This window comes from Neoarius graeffei, chromosome 4, assembly GCF_027579695.1.
Source record: "Neoarius graeffei isolate fNeoGra1 chromosome 4, fNeoGra1.pri, whole genome shotgun sequence".
NCBI lineage: Eukaryota > Metazoa > Chordata > Actinopteri > Siluriformes > Ariidae > Neoarius > Neoarius graeffei.
Genome location: NC_083572.1, coordinates 59,991,670 through 60,006,866, shown reverse-complemented (window position 1 = coordinate 60,006,866; position 15,197 = coordinate 59,991,670). Strand labels below are relative to the sequence as shown.

The 15,197-nt window shown below is 39.5% G+C and overlaps 1 protein-coding gene across 1 annotated transcript in view; it reads left to right on the top strand.

Annotated features, from left to right (window-relative positions):
• igfn1.1 (immunoglobulin like and fibronectin type III domain containing 1, tandem duplicate 1) overlaps positions 1–15,197 on the top strand; it is a 145,474-nt gene that overhangs the window by 58,375 nt on the left and 71,902 nt on the right. The window contains exon 25 of the mRNA XM_060918444.1: positions 1,308–1,634. Coding sequence (XP_060774427.1) covers positions 1,308–1,634 — 327 coding nt within the window. The remainder of the gene's footprint in view (positions 1–1,307; positions 1,635–15,197) is intronic.

The following is a 15,197-nucleotide window of genomic DNA, read 5'->3' as shown; positions in this document are numbered from 1 at the left end:
CTGGCGTCGTAGTACCGTTTAACCCCAAACAAGATAACCAGGTTTTGTCAACCCCGGTTTAGCGGGGGAACCCTGGGTTACTTCTGGGTAGGTTAACCTCCGTTCGTAGTACAGGGCCCTGATGTGGGTGGAGCACAGAAGCATGGCAGGTGGGAGTTGATGTTCACACACACTCTTTATTTTTCTTATTTTCTTTGCTTTTCAGCTTCACACTCTCTCTCTCTCTCTCTCTCACACACACACACACACACACACACACACACACACACACACACACACACACACACACACTCACTCACTCACTCACTCACTCTCTCTCTCTCTCTCTCTCTCTCTCTCTCTCTCACACGTGTTCTGGTCGGGAGAGCCCTCCCTTCTCTGCTCTCCCCCTCCTTTTATGCTCCGCCATCCCTGCAACTAACACACACACACATTAATTGACAACAGGTCTAATGACTTGGCCACTCACCTTCCCAGACCCCCCTCCATTCACAAACTGACGCTTGGCCACACCCCCGCTGTCACAACCACAATGCATGATGCATTTACATTGCTCATTTATGACATGCTGACAGTGCTGACATTTCTACCTGTGGTGTTTTTTTGTTTGTTTGTTTGTTTTCCTCCCCCATCAGTGTTTCTAGGGGCATAGTGGTAGGGTTCATATTTAATTTAGATAGGCCTCACTCACTTCTGATTTAAATTTGAATGCAGATACAATTATGAATATTTGGAGCACTAAACAGATACAGGTGCAGATGTTGTATTGTGTTACAACTCTACCATCTGGCATCCTCCTGAGAATCTGCTCCTACTTTCACAGCTAGTGTTCTATGATAAGAAACAGACACGTACTCAGCCAGGATATGGATAGTCCAGGGTTTGTGTTTATTGTATTTGGTGAGTCCTGGGGAGCCATGCTGGTCCGTGGAGAAGTGATATTTTAAAAAGGATGGTGAGTGCAAATCAGTTAAAACAAACAAACAAACAAACAAAACTGAAACATTTCTGTTCTGAAGGGAGTAGTCTCAACCAGGAGGATAATGCTCCCACGCACAGGGCACATGGGCTCACTGAATGGTTTGATGAGTCTGTAAATGGTGTTAATCATAAGCTATGATCCACTGAAGCTGCTCTGGAGGCTTGTGGTGAGCCAACATTTTACATAAACTCTTTATGTTGGTTTTGCTTTATTACCTCCTTGTGGTTTTGTCTTTGGAAGATTTAACAGTTGCCATTGCTGGTAGTTTCATCAGTGTGAAAGGATCACAGTTGGAAACTGTTGCTCTTTCATTTATCTCCTCTAGAAAAGTACATGTTAACCCTGCCTGAGTCAAAACCCTGCAACCTGGAGAGGCATCCTAAGTTCCTAGTCCCCCTGAAACTGCACACAGCTCCACAGGGCTATGAATGCTACATGAGCTGTGCGGTAAGAGGCGATCCCACCCCGCATGTCACATGGTACCATAACAACGTCAGTCTCAACACAGACTCCAACTACTACATCACCAACACATGTGGTGTCTGCTCCATGCTCATACTGAGGGTGGGTCCCAAAGACACAGGAGAGTACAAAGTTATTGCAGAAAATGCATTAGGTAGAGCAGAGTGCTCTACCAAGCTGACAGTCAGAGGTAAGACCTTTATATTTCTCTGTACATGTTACAGTTTATGGCACCATCTATTGCAAGTTAAGACCATTATCAGTCATAGAAGTAGATAATCAAATGGTCAACCTTGCCACAAAAAGCAAGATATTTACAGAGTTGTATCCATCACAGCACAACATATTAAAACGAACTAGAGTGAATTGTAGTGAAGGCTCTTCGCAACAACTCTTAGCAAGAATACATATCTTGAATATACTCCAATGTAGCTAGTATTTACTATTATAAGATTACAATAAACCAAATATAAGATTATTAAGCGTATTTCTATTTTTTTTAAACTTATTTAAAGTTTGAAATTCTCTTGTGCTAGTGGCAGATAATGCTGATAAAGTTTAGCAACAATTTCTAGAAAGTAGCAAATTTAAATATTGAAATAAATTTAAAAGCTTGAAATGAGCAAAAAAATCAAGAAATAGGTTTAATATTCTTACATTGTATATTCATGGAAAATATTAGAAATGTATGACTGTTCAGGGTATTTTTCACTTGCTAAGATTTTTAGCAAATTAAATGTCTTGAATGTGGGTAGATGTATCTAATATTCCTTTTGAGAGTGCAGTATTTCAATTCAAATATAATATTATTCAGCATGTTTTAGATGCTTTTATGTATTAGAAGCTTTACATTGTCTTATTGTCTTAACAGATAATCATGCTTCATGCTATGCTTAAAAAAATTCTATGAATAGAACAAAACTATTTCAAACTGGGAATTACTGAAAATATGTAGAAATAGATTTAATTATGATATATTTGGTCTATTGTAATCCTATAATAGGGAATAGATAAAACTAGATAAAATACTATATTGAACATATTTTCACTTGCTAAGGTGTCATTTTTTTGCAGTGTTTATCAAAGAGATAGTGTTGTTTCAGAATTTGTGTCTTTTTATATAGGTGGTTATTAACTAACCACAAAGTAAATGTGCATTTAATTATTTTAATTTAGTTAGGTAGTTTAATTTATGTTTAGTCTAAATAATTCCACTGAAATAATGATCGTAAGTTTAGAAGCTGTGCGACGTTTAAAATTTTAGAATGTGAAATTTATTAAGTGCAAATACAGTGGTGCTTGAAAGTTTGTGAACCCTTTAGAATTTTCTACATTTCTGAATAAATATGACCTAAAACATCATCAGATTTTCACACAAGTCCTAAAAGTAGATAAAGAGAACCCAGTTAAACAAATGAGACAAAAATATTATACTTGGTCATTTATTTATTGAGGAAAATGATCCAATATTACATATCTGTGAGTGGCAAAAGTATGTGAACCTCTAAGATTAGCAGTTAATTTGAAGGTGAAATTAGAGTCAGGTGTTTCCAATCAATGGGATGACAATCAGGTGTGAGTGGGCACCCTGTTTTATTTAAAGAATAGGAATCTATCAAAGTCTGATCTTCACAACACATGTTTGGGGAAGTGCATCATGGCATGAACAAAGGAGATTTCTGAGGACCTCAGAAAAAAGTGCTGTTGATGTTCATCAGGCTGGAAAAGGTTACAAAACCATCTCTAAAGAGTTTGGACTCCACCAATCCACAGTCAGACAGATTGTGTACAAATGGAGGAAATTCAAGACCATTGTTACCCTCCCCAAGAGTGGTCGACCAACAAAGAGCACTCCAAGAGCAAGGCATGTAATAGTCGGCGAGGTCACAAAGGACCACAGCGTAACTTCTAAGCAACTGAAGGCCTCTCTCACATTGGCTAATGTTAATGTTCATGAGTCCACCATCAGGAGAACGCCGAACAACAATGGTGTGCATGGCAGGGTTGCAAGGAGAAAGCCACTGCTCTCCAAAAAGAACATTGCTGCTCGTCTGCAGTTTGCTAAAGATCACATGAACAAGCCAGAAGTCTACTGGAAAAATGTTTTGTGGACAGATGAGATCAAAATAGAACTTTTTGGTTTAAATGAGCAGCATTATGTTTGGAGAAAGGAAAACACTGCATTCCAGCATAAGAACCTTGTCCCATCCATGAAACATAGTGGTGGTAGTATCATGGTTTGGGCCCGTTTTGCTGCATCTGGGCCAGGACGGCTTGCCATCATTGATGGAACAATGAATTCTGAATTATACCAGCGAATTCTAAAGGAAAATGTCAGGACATCTGTCCATGAACTGAATCTCAAGAGAAGGTGGGTCATGCAGCAAGACAACAACCCGAAACACACAAGTCGTTCCACCAAAGAATGGTTAAAGAAAAATAAAGTTAATGTTTTGGAATGGCCAAGTCAAAGTCCTGACCTTAATCCAATCAAAATGTTGTGGAAGGACCTGAAGCAAGCAGTTCATGTGAGGAAACCCACCAACATCCCAGAGTTGAAGCTGTTTTGTACGGAGGAATGGGCTAAAATTCCTTCAAGCCGGTGTGCAGGACTGATCAATAGTTACCGGAAACATTTAGTTGCAGTTATTGCTGCACAAGGGGTCACACCACACAAGTCACACTTTTAGGACTTGTGTGAAAATCTGATGATGTTTTAGGTCATATTTATGTAGAAATATAGAAAATTCTAAAGGGTTCATAAACTTTCAAGCACCACTGTACAATCAAATCTAAACTGCAATGATTCAGTAATGTTTTTTTTCTTTCTTTCTTTCTTTCTTTCTTTCTTTCTTTCTTTCTTTCTTTCTTTCTTTCTTTCTTTCTTTCTTTCTTTCCCAGAATAAAGTCACAGCTGGATAAAGGCATAAAGGCTTCTCCTTTTAAGTACTTAGAATAATCTATTTTGATGTCTTTCAGCTAAATGTAGAAGGAACATTTACCATTCACAGGCGATATCTTTAATATTCCTTGTTTTGCATACAAAGTATTTTGATGAGGCTGTTGTTGTTGTTGAGTCAACACAACCTTTGCTATTTTGTTTTCCTTTGATTACTTTTCAAGCTAAAGCTCGTATTGTTTTGCTAAACAGTGTGTGTTTGCTACTTGCTGCTTATTTACATTTACTTTGAAAAAAAAAACAACATAAATTATTAATTTTAAATTAAAGTAATTTGTTTGTTTGATTTTAAATTCTGATGCACTAATCTTTGCTTTTGCTGGGCACAGAGGGAAAATATAGAGAGGTTTGAAACAAAATATTACCTTAAATGATGACAAGAAACTTGGTGTGAATAAATTACAAGCCCAAATCAGAAAAAGTTGGGACAGTATGGAAAATGCAAATAAAAAAAAGAAAGCAGTGATCTCTAAATTTACTTTGTCTTGTATTTGATTGCAGACAGTATGAGCCTACCATATTTCAGGTCACCTTCATTTCATTTGTTAATATATAGCTGGTCCTGCATTTCAGGCCTGTAACACATTAATAAAAAACAGGACAGGGCAATTTAGGACTTGTAATGAAGTAAAACAATTAAATAATGATATGGTTTTAAACAGGTGATGCCAACATCATTTGAGGAGTAAAGGTGGGCCGTGGATCTCTAGTTTGTCAACAAATGTGTGAGAAAATTGCTTAAATGTTTTAAATCAATATTCCTCAAAGAAAGATATGAAGAGATTTGGGCATTTCACCCTCTATGGTACATAAGATCATTAAACAGTTCAAGGAATCTGGAGGAATTTCGGTGCATAAAACACAAGGGCACAAGCTGAAGCAGAACACCCATGATCTCTTATCCCTCAGACGGCACTGCATCAAGAACCGTCATTCATCTATAGCTGATATAACCACATGGACTCAAGATTACTTTGGTAAACCATTGTCAAGCATTACAATACTGAGTTACATTCCCAAATGGCAGTTAAAACTTGACTGTACAAAAAGGAAGCCTTATGTTAACTGTGTCCAGAAGCACCATCAACTTCTCTGGGCTTGGAGGCATCTGGGATGGATCATCATACAGTGGAAATGTGTATTGTGGTCAGATGAATTAGTATTCCAGGTCTTTTTTGTTCAAAATGGAATCCATTTGCTCTGGACCAAAGACAAAAAGGACCATCCAGACTGTTACCAGCAACAAGTCCAAGAGCCAGGGTCTGTCATGGTATGGGGTTGTGTCAGTGCCCTTGGCAAAGGTAACTTCCACCTCTGTGATGGCAGCATTAATGCAGAAAAGTACATTGATATTTTGGAGCAATATATGCTGCCTTCAAGATGACATCTTTCCCATAGATCTTTCAACAAGACAACACAAAACCATATTCTGCATATATTACAAAGGCATGGCTGTGGAAAAGAGGGTGCCTGTCCCCTCTATCCCCAACAGAGAATGTGTGGTGACTTTTGAAATGAAAAATAGGATGATGATAACCCCGTACTGTTGTGCACTTTAAGAATGAGACTAAATAACACCTGAAACATTTCATGACTTAGTTTCTTCAGTCCCTAAATATATTTTAAGTGTTGTGAGAAGGAATGGCAACATAATAAAGTGATAAATGCTTTACCGTCCCAACTTTTTTAAATGTGTTGCAAGAATGAAAATTAAATTGTGTTTATTTTGAAAAAAAAAAATCATTAAATAATGTGCTGTTGTATTGGTTTTTAGGGCAATACAGGTCAAAGATTATTTACAATTATTTACATTGTTTTCAATTTTACTTTCAATTTCAACATGCCATCCCATTTTTTCTGATTTGGGGTTGTATTAAAATTGATGAGGTGGCCTATGAATTATTCACTGTAAGTTAATCAAGTAACTGAATTTCATTGTGGCATCCTGATCTATCCATGCATGTACAGGAATTTGATCAAAGTTATATTTACCATTTACCTGCTGATTACCATTGCAGAATTTTACAGTATGTACTCTATTAGAGTCATGCATTGGTATTAATACATGTGCAATAAAGTTCAGAAAGGAAAAGCAAAACAAAAATATCCCTTCCGAGCATTCTGTCTCATAAGGTAAAGCACTAAAACATCCTGATAATTTTGGTCAGGTTCTTTCACTAATGTTAACTCAGAGTCAAACAGCCAGACTCACTGATCAACCTACATATCATCAGCTCAAGCCATATGTGTTATATGGTGCATATGGTGTCACAGTGTGCAAGTATCACTAAGGCAGTATGATTTACACTTGCCTCTCCCTGGTCTATATGGATGCAAAGGCACATCTCATTTGCACTCACTGGCCACTTTATTAGGAACACCCATACACCTGTTGTTTTATGCAGTTATTGAATTAGCCAATCCCTTAACATCAGCACAGTGCATAAAATCATGCAGATACAAATCAAGAGCTTCAGTTAGTGTTCACCTCAAACATCAAAATGGGAAAAATTGTGATCTCTGGGACTTTTTGAAGAGCATATTGGGTTCCACTCCTGCCAGCAAGAACAGAAACCTGAGAATCAAGAACAAATACTTATATATATAGGTGGCACAGTGGTGTAGTGGTTAGCGCTGTCGCCTCACAGCAAGAAGGTCTGGGTTCAAGCCCCATGGCTGGCGAGGGCCTTTCTGTGCAGAGTTTGCATGTTCTCCCCATGTCCGCGTGGGTTTCCTCCGGGTGCTCCGGTTTCCCCCACAGTCCAAAGACATGCAGGTTAGGTTAACTCGTGACTCTAAATTGACCGTAGGTGTGAATGGTTGTCTGTGTCTATGTGTCAGCCCTGTGATGACCTGGCGACTTGTCCAGGGTGTACCCCACCTTTCGCCCATAGTCAGCTGAGATAGGCTCCAGCTTGCCTGCGACCCTGTAGAACAGGATAAAGCGGCTACAGATAATGAGATGATATATATGTGTGTGTGAGGCCTCGGCGCGCCAAGTCGGCTATATAGTGCCTTGAAAAAGTATTCATACCTTTTGAACTTTTCACATTTTTCCACCTTACAACCACGAACTTAACATTTTTTTTATTGAGATTTTATGTGATAGACCAACACAGAGTAGCACATAATTGTGAAGTGAAATGAAAATGATAAATGGTCTTCAAAATTTTAAACAAATAAAAATCTGAAAAATGTGGTGTGCATTAGTATTCAGCCCCCCTGCGTCAATACTTTGTAGAGCCACCTTTTTCTGCAATTACAGCTGCAAGTCTTTTGTGGTATGTCTCTACCAGCTTTGCACATCTAGACACTGAAATTTTTGCCAATTTTCTTTGCAAAATAGCTCAAGCTCAGCCAGATTGGATGGAGAGTGTCTGTGAACAGCAATTTTCAAGTCTTGCCACAGATGCTCAATGGGATTTAGGTCTGGACTTTGACTGGGCCATTCTAACACATGAATATTCTTTGATCTAAACCATTCCATTGTAGCTCTGGCTGTATGTTTAGGGTCATTGTCTTGCTGGAAGGTGAATCTCCTTCCCAGTCTCAAGTCTTTTGCAGCCTCCAACAGGTTCTCTTCCAGGATTGCCCTGTATTTAGCGCCATCCATCTTCCCATCAACTCTGACCAGCTTCCCTGTCCCTGCTGAAGAAAAGCATCCCCATAGCATGATGCTGCCACCACCATGTTTCACAGTGGGGATGGTGTGTGCAGGGTGATGAGCAGTGTTAGTTTTCCGCCACACATAGCGCTTTGCATTTAGGCCAAAAAGTTCAACTTTGGTCTCATCTGACCAAAGCATCTTCTTTCACATGTTTGCTGTGTCCCCTACATGGCTTCTGGCAAACTGCAAACGGGACTTCTTATGCCTGTCTTTCAACAATGGCTTTCTTCTTGCCACTCTTCCAAAAAGGCCAGATTTGTGGAGTGTATGACTTATAGTTGTCCTGTGCACAGATTCTCCCACCTGAGCTGTGGATTTCTGCAGCTCCTCCAGAGTGATCATGGGCCTCTTGGCTGCTTCTCTGACCAGTGCTCTCCTTGCTCGCTCTGTCAGTTTAGGTGGATGGCCATGTCTTGGTAGGTTTGCAGTTGTGCCATACTTTTTCCATTTTTGAATGATGGATTGAACAGTGCTTCTTGAGATGTTCAGAGCTTGGGATTTTTTTTATAACCTAACCCTGTTTAAACTTCTCCAGAACTTTATCCCTGACCTGTCTGGTGAGTTCTTTGGTCTTCATGATGCTCTTTGTTCTTCAGTGTTCTCTAACAAACCACTGAGGCCTTCACAGAACAAGTGTATTTATGCTGAGAGTAAATTACACACACAGTAGGACTCTGTTAACTAATTAGATGACTTCTGAAGGCAATTGATTGCACTGGATTGTATTTAGAGGTATCAGAGTACAGGGGGCTGAATACTAATGCACACCACATTTTTCAGATTTTTATTTGTTTAAAATTTTGAAGACCATTTATCATTTTCATTTCACTTCACAATTATGTGCTACTCTGTGTTGGTCTATCACATAAAATCTCAATAAAAAACTTTTAAGTTCGTGGTTGTAAGGTGGAAAAATGTGAAAAAGTTCAAAGGGTATGAATACTTTTTCAAGGCACTGTAAGCCATATATGACAACAGTGAGTGGAATAACTGTTTTATTCTGTCCACATTCACTGGATTTTTGAGAAGCAGCATTTTTATTTTTTGCAAATTTGATAAATAAAAACTTTGTACAAAACGTCCGACAAAATAATTTCCACTTAGAATGCAAACAAACCGGCAAAATGACAGTAGCAATTTGTGAAAAATGCTATTATAATAATTATTGAAAAAAAGTAATGTTTTTACCATCAAATACTTTTATTCTATATTTTGTTGCTTTTTTTTGTATTTTCTGGGGTTTTGTTTTTGAGTAGAGTTTTTATTTCATCCTCGGTTGGTTAAGTAACACGGTCCACCATTTTCTTTTCTTCTTTTTTTGGCAGTTGGCAAACCACCTTCAAGGTTACTGCCACTGATTGGGCTGGAATGTGGAACAAAAGATATTTTTTTGGGAAAAAAAACATATAGTTTTATTCAGCTATTTCTGTTTCTTTTAAATACTTTTTAACAAAGTGATATATCTGACTTGATGCACGCTGCCATTTTGTTTTTCTCTACTCATGGTATATGAGCTGATATCCTAGCAGTGGAGTAGCCAATCAGAGCACATGATTGCTCATATCTACTGAATCAGTGAATGTGGATAGAATAAATAAATACACACACACACACACACACACACACACACACACACACACACACACAACATAGTGTGTGTGTGTGTGTGTGTGTGTAGTGTCTTGCAAAAGTATTCATCCCTCTTCATGTTTGTCCTGTTTTGTCATATTACAATCTGGAATTAAAATGGATTTTTGGGGTGTTAGCACCATTTGATTTACACAACATACCTACCACTTTAAAGGTGAAAATTGTTGTTTATTTTGGCACAAACAATAATTAATATGAAAAAAAATCTGGAGTGTGCATAGGTATTCGTCCCCCAAAGTCAGTACTTTGTAGAGCCACCTTTTGCTGCAATTACAGTTGCAAGTCTCTTGGGGTATATCTCTATTAGCTTAGCACATCTAGCCACTCAGATTTTTGCCCATTCCTCAAGGCAAAACTGCTCCAACTCCTTCAAGTTGGATCAGTTGTGTTGGTGTACAGCAATCTTCAAGTTATGTCACAGATTCTCAATTGGATTGAGGTCTGGGCTTTGACTAGGCCATTCCAAGACATTTAAATGTTTCCCTTTAAACCACTCCAGTGTAGCATTAGCAGTATGTTTAGGGTCATTGTCCTGCTGGAATGTGAACCTTCGTCCCAGTCTCAAACCTCTGGCTGACTCAAACAGGTTTTTCTCTGGAATTGCCCAGCATTTAGTGCCATCCATCTTTCCTTCAGTCCTGACCAGTTTTCCTGTCCCTGCAGATGAAAAATATCCCCACAGTATGATACTACCACGATCATGCTTCACTGTAGGAATAGTGTTCTCAGGGTGTTGGGTTTGCACCACATATGGCATTTCCCATGATAGCCAAAAAGTTAAATTTTAGTCTCATAGGGCCAGAGAATCTTCTTCAATGTGTTTGGGGAGCCTGCCACATGCTGTTGGGCAAACTCCAATGTGTTTTCTTAAGCAATGGCTTTTTTCTGGCCACTGGCCATAAAACCCCACTCTGTGGAGTGTACAGCTTAAAATGGTCCTATGGACAGATACTCCCATCTCCACTGTGGATCTTTGCAGCTCCTTCAGTATTATCTTTGGTGTCTTTGTTGCATCTCTGATTAATGCCCTCCTTGCCTGGTCTGTGAGTTTTGGTGGGTGGCCTTCTCTTGTCAGGTTTGTAGTGGTGCCATATTCTTTCCATTTTGCCATAATGGATTTAATGGTGCTCCATAGGATATTCAAAGTTTGGGATTTTTTTTTATAGCTCGACCCTGATCTATACTTCTTCACACCTTTGTCTCTGACCTGTTTGGAGTGCTCCTTGGTTCTCATGTTGCTTGCTTAGTCGTGTTCCAGAGTCAAGGTCCTTCCAGAACAGGTTGATTTATACAGACATCATGTGACAGATCATGTGACACTTTGATTGTGCACACAAGTGGACCTTAATCAAATAATAATGTGACTTATGAAGTGAATTGGTTGGACCAGCTCTTATTTAGGGGTTTCATACGAAAGGGAGTGAATACCTATGTACACTCCAGACTTCTGTGTTTTTTTTCATCCTAATTATTGTTTATGTCACAATAAAACAACAATTTGCATCTTTACTAACTGGAGGCTCATATGCATTGATGCAGCAGAATCCTTTGAGGAGCTGAGATGTAGGGAGGTCCAGGTAAGGCTTGCCCATTGTAAAGCCTGCAGCTTACTGCCCCCATCCACTCTAGAGTTCACCTGCAGCACTTGCCACCTAGTATGCAAGTCCAGGATTGGACTACTTTCACATATGAGGCAGCACCGCTTGAGAAATGAGGACCAACGCCAACCTACGACCCACCAAAACCCTCATCTGTCAACCACAACAGGAGGGTCCATCCCCACTACAAGTCTGTGTCATTTCATGTGGGAAAGCTGCAGAAGTTCCAGGTTCATCTAAATCATTTGATAAGATATACACCTAAAATCTCTAACATGGTAGCAAGTTATTTACACTTCACGCGATGATTCGAAGAAACATGTGTTAGCCACTTTTCTCGCATGAAACATGTCCTGAAATAAAGTTACTCTTGTAAGAAAAGCACCTAATCAGCCATGGAGGTGGAGTATTACATCTTGAAGGCCTTATCACATCGTCTTTTTCTCACCTCACTGTATCATCTCATCTAAAAGAAGCTAAAATATGTGCAAGATTTACTCAAAATCTGTCAGTAACACATTCCTGCTGTGGAGATTCAATAAGGTTTCAGTGAAGTGGAAATGACACCTCTCCTAACTTGATCTGCAGCACTGTGAATTATATCCCAGCCAGATGGAGTTTCCCACAGAATTCTGACAGGAGCCTTATTTGCCACACTTTAAAGTCACTGCTTCAGGGGACAAACCTATACTGTAAACATTATAAAACTTTTATTTTCCTTTTTTCCTCATTAGACAGAGCTCTGAAGACATAAACTTTGTCAAAGTAACTGACTAGTTAAAACACATAGGGCTCTATTCCCATGCCTAATTGTTGGTTAATGCTGGCAAATTGCTATTTTGGTTGAATGCAAGACTTTTTTTTTTTTTCCAATTTTGCACTGTTGCTATTTTCATGGTCATAAATTAACACGTTGTGTGAGTGGATCAGTGCAAAAAGATGTGTGATATTCTACATCTGCTAGGAAAGAGGAGTTTTCAAACTAATTTTGGTCCAAAATGAATGTACATTACCATCTTTACACAGTGAAGATTAGAAAGTTTTGTCCCAACCTTGCTAAGTTGATGTTCAACATTCGTCTCCCCAAAAATGTTGTGCTCGTGTGTGTGTGTGTGTGTGCGCATGCATGCATGCATGCATATGTGTGTTTTAAACAAATAAAGACCAACAACTCTAGTATGGCTACTAAAAGACAATTCACACTGAAAGCTTTTTATTTCGAACTACAGTGGTCTGTATAAAATGCTTTCAAAGTCCAAAATACCATAGCTATACTATATTAAAATAACATACATAAAAATATTGTCAGCAAAACTAATGCTGTTAGAATATTAATAATATTATCAGTCTTTTTTATTCACTTCCCATATGACAAAACCTCTTTCATAGCATACCACTTTCACTTTATCATAAAAATGAACAACTCTGCATATGCCAATATATAAAACTGCAATAGTGTGGTTGTCTTGCACTTTTGGAGGTGGTCTAAAGCAAATTATCTACATAAAGTTCTTGCCTTTAATTCTCCTGCACAAAATAATATTTTGTTTGTTTGTTTGTTTTGGAGAATAGATGTGGTAGAGATTTTTTTTTTGAGTAAACTACTTTTTAACCTAGTAAAACAACCTTTCTGCTTGCAAAGCCCATAGCCATACATAGCCATGCATTTTAAAGCCCAAAGCCATACATATTTAATACGCACAGATCCATGGGCATTCAGTTCCATTGACAGCACAGTGCAAATTTGGCATTTATGTTGTTTTGGAAACAAACTATTCAATATAGCTGACATTTTGCTGTATCCAAGTCCCAACATTTATTATCACTCAAACATTCAGTAACAGAGAAAACATAAAAAGATATATCTGCTGTAAGTTCAGCCAGGCAGTTAATTATTTCTACCACTAATCTCTAATCTGCATGATATGACACTCAGTTCATTCTGTCCATCTGTGCCCCCGGTCTGTGGACCACCTCAAACTTGAAAGGCTGGAGGGCTAGATACCAATGGGTGAGCTCTGTGTTGGCATCCTTCATGCAGTGGAGTCACTGGAGCAGGGCATGGCCCGAACAGAGGGTGAAAGAGCACTCCAGCAGGTAATATCGGAGGGTGAGGACCACCTACTTGATGGCCAGATACTCCTTCTCAATGGTCCTGTACTTCATCTCCCGCACAGAGAACTTGTGTCTTTTGTACAGCACCGGGTGCTCTTCCCACTCCACCTCCTGGGACAGAACGGCCCCCAGCCCTCTGTCCAACATGTCTGTCTGCAAAATAAAAGGGAGAGAGAAGTCACAGGAGTGTAAAAGTGGCCCCCTGCACAGTGCAACCTTTACCTTAGTGAATGCCTGTTGGCACTGCTCCATCCACTGGACTGGATCTGGCACCCCCTTTTTAGTGAGATCAGTCAGCAGGCTGGTGACGTCCAAATGATGAGGCACAAACCTATGATAGTAGCCAGCCCCAGAAACTGTCTCTTCCCTTTTTTGGTCTTGGGCCTCAGGCAGGTTGCAATGGCTGCAGTCTTGTCAATTTGGGGACGCACCTGCTCATGACCCAAGTGGAAGCCCAGCTACCATACTCCCACCCACCCAATTGCACACTTTTTCAGGTTACCTGTGAGTCCTGCATGTCTAAATTACTCCAAGATGGCTCTGAGGGCTTTTAGGTGCCACAGCCAATCACTGCTATACATAATGATATTGTCTAGATAAGCTGTGGCATAGGCAGCAGGCAGACAGAGGATTTTGCCCATGGACTGTTGCGGTAGCCCCGAATAACCTGAAAGGAAGTTGACGAACTGGTGTAAGCTGAATGGTGTTGAAAAAGTCATTTTCTCTTGGGATAGAAGGGTCAAGGGGATCTGCCAATATCCCTTTGTCAAATCCAGTGTCGAGTAAAAATGAGCAGCACCTAACAAATCGAGCAACTTATCAATATGAGGCATTGGGTACATGTCAAATTTAGACACTGCACTGACCTTTCAGTAGTCCACACAGAACCAGACCAACCTGTCAGTCTTGGGGACCAAGACCATCGGGCTGCTTTAGTCACTGTGCGACTCCTCAATTATTCCCATCTCAAACATTGCTTTGAGTTTGCCCCGAACCACAATTTTCTTGTGCTCAGGTAAGCGGTAGAGACGGCTATGTACCACCACCCCGAGGACATCTCGATGTGGTGTTCTATGAGATGAGTGCAGCTGGGAAGAGGCAAGAGCACGTCATAAAATTTTGTTTGCAACTTGGCAACCTCTGCGAATTGAGCCAGCAAGAGGTCCACAGGGGACCAGGGTGGGTTGAGCAATTACTTTTGCTCTTACCTCTGGCCCCAGCTCCACCCTCTCTGGAACTACTGACACCAGTGCCACAGGGACCCCCTCATTCCATAATTTAAGCAAGTCGGGGTGGTATACCTGCCACTACTGCGAGCTACTGTTGAGTGCTGATAAGAATGACTACAAGCACATTTGTACTGCATATGAAATGAATGACTTCCGGTGAGTGTTGAAGAAATTAAATGAAAAGAGAAAGAGAAGAGCAGCAGGTAGAGGTAAAATGTCAGGCATTTAAAAGTGTTCCATTTATATTTTCACTGACAATAAAGAACACATTTTATTGAAAGATCTCTGCTAAGTTCTTGGAAACTTTTTTCTTAGAAATCTGAATTTGCAGTATACTGAATACCTGAGCAACTTGCAACATACTGAGATCAAAACTCCTGAGTATGCACAATTTGAATTTGAAATGGCCCTCAGGAATCCCAATGCCAAAATTTTCCTCTATAAAGTAAGACACTAATCAAAGTTTTCTGACATTTTAATCTCACACCTACAACATTATAGATAAATAAATAAGAATCAAGTATAGGCAAATATA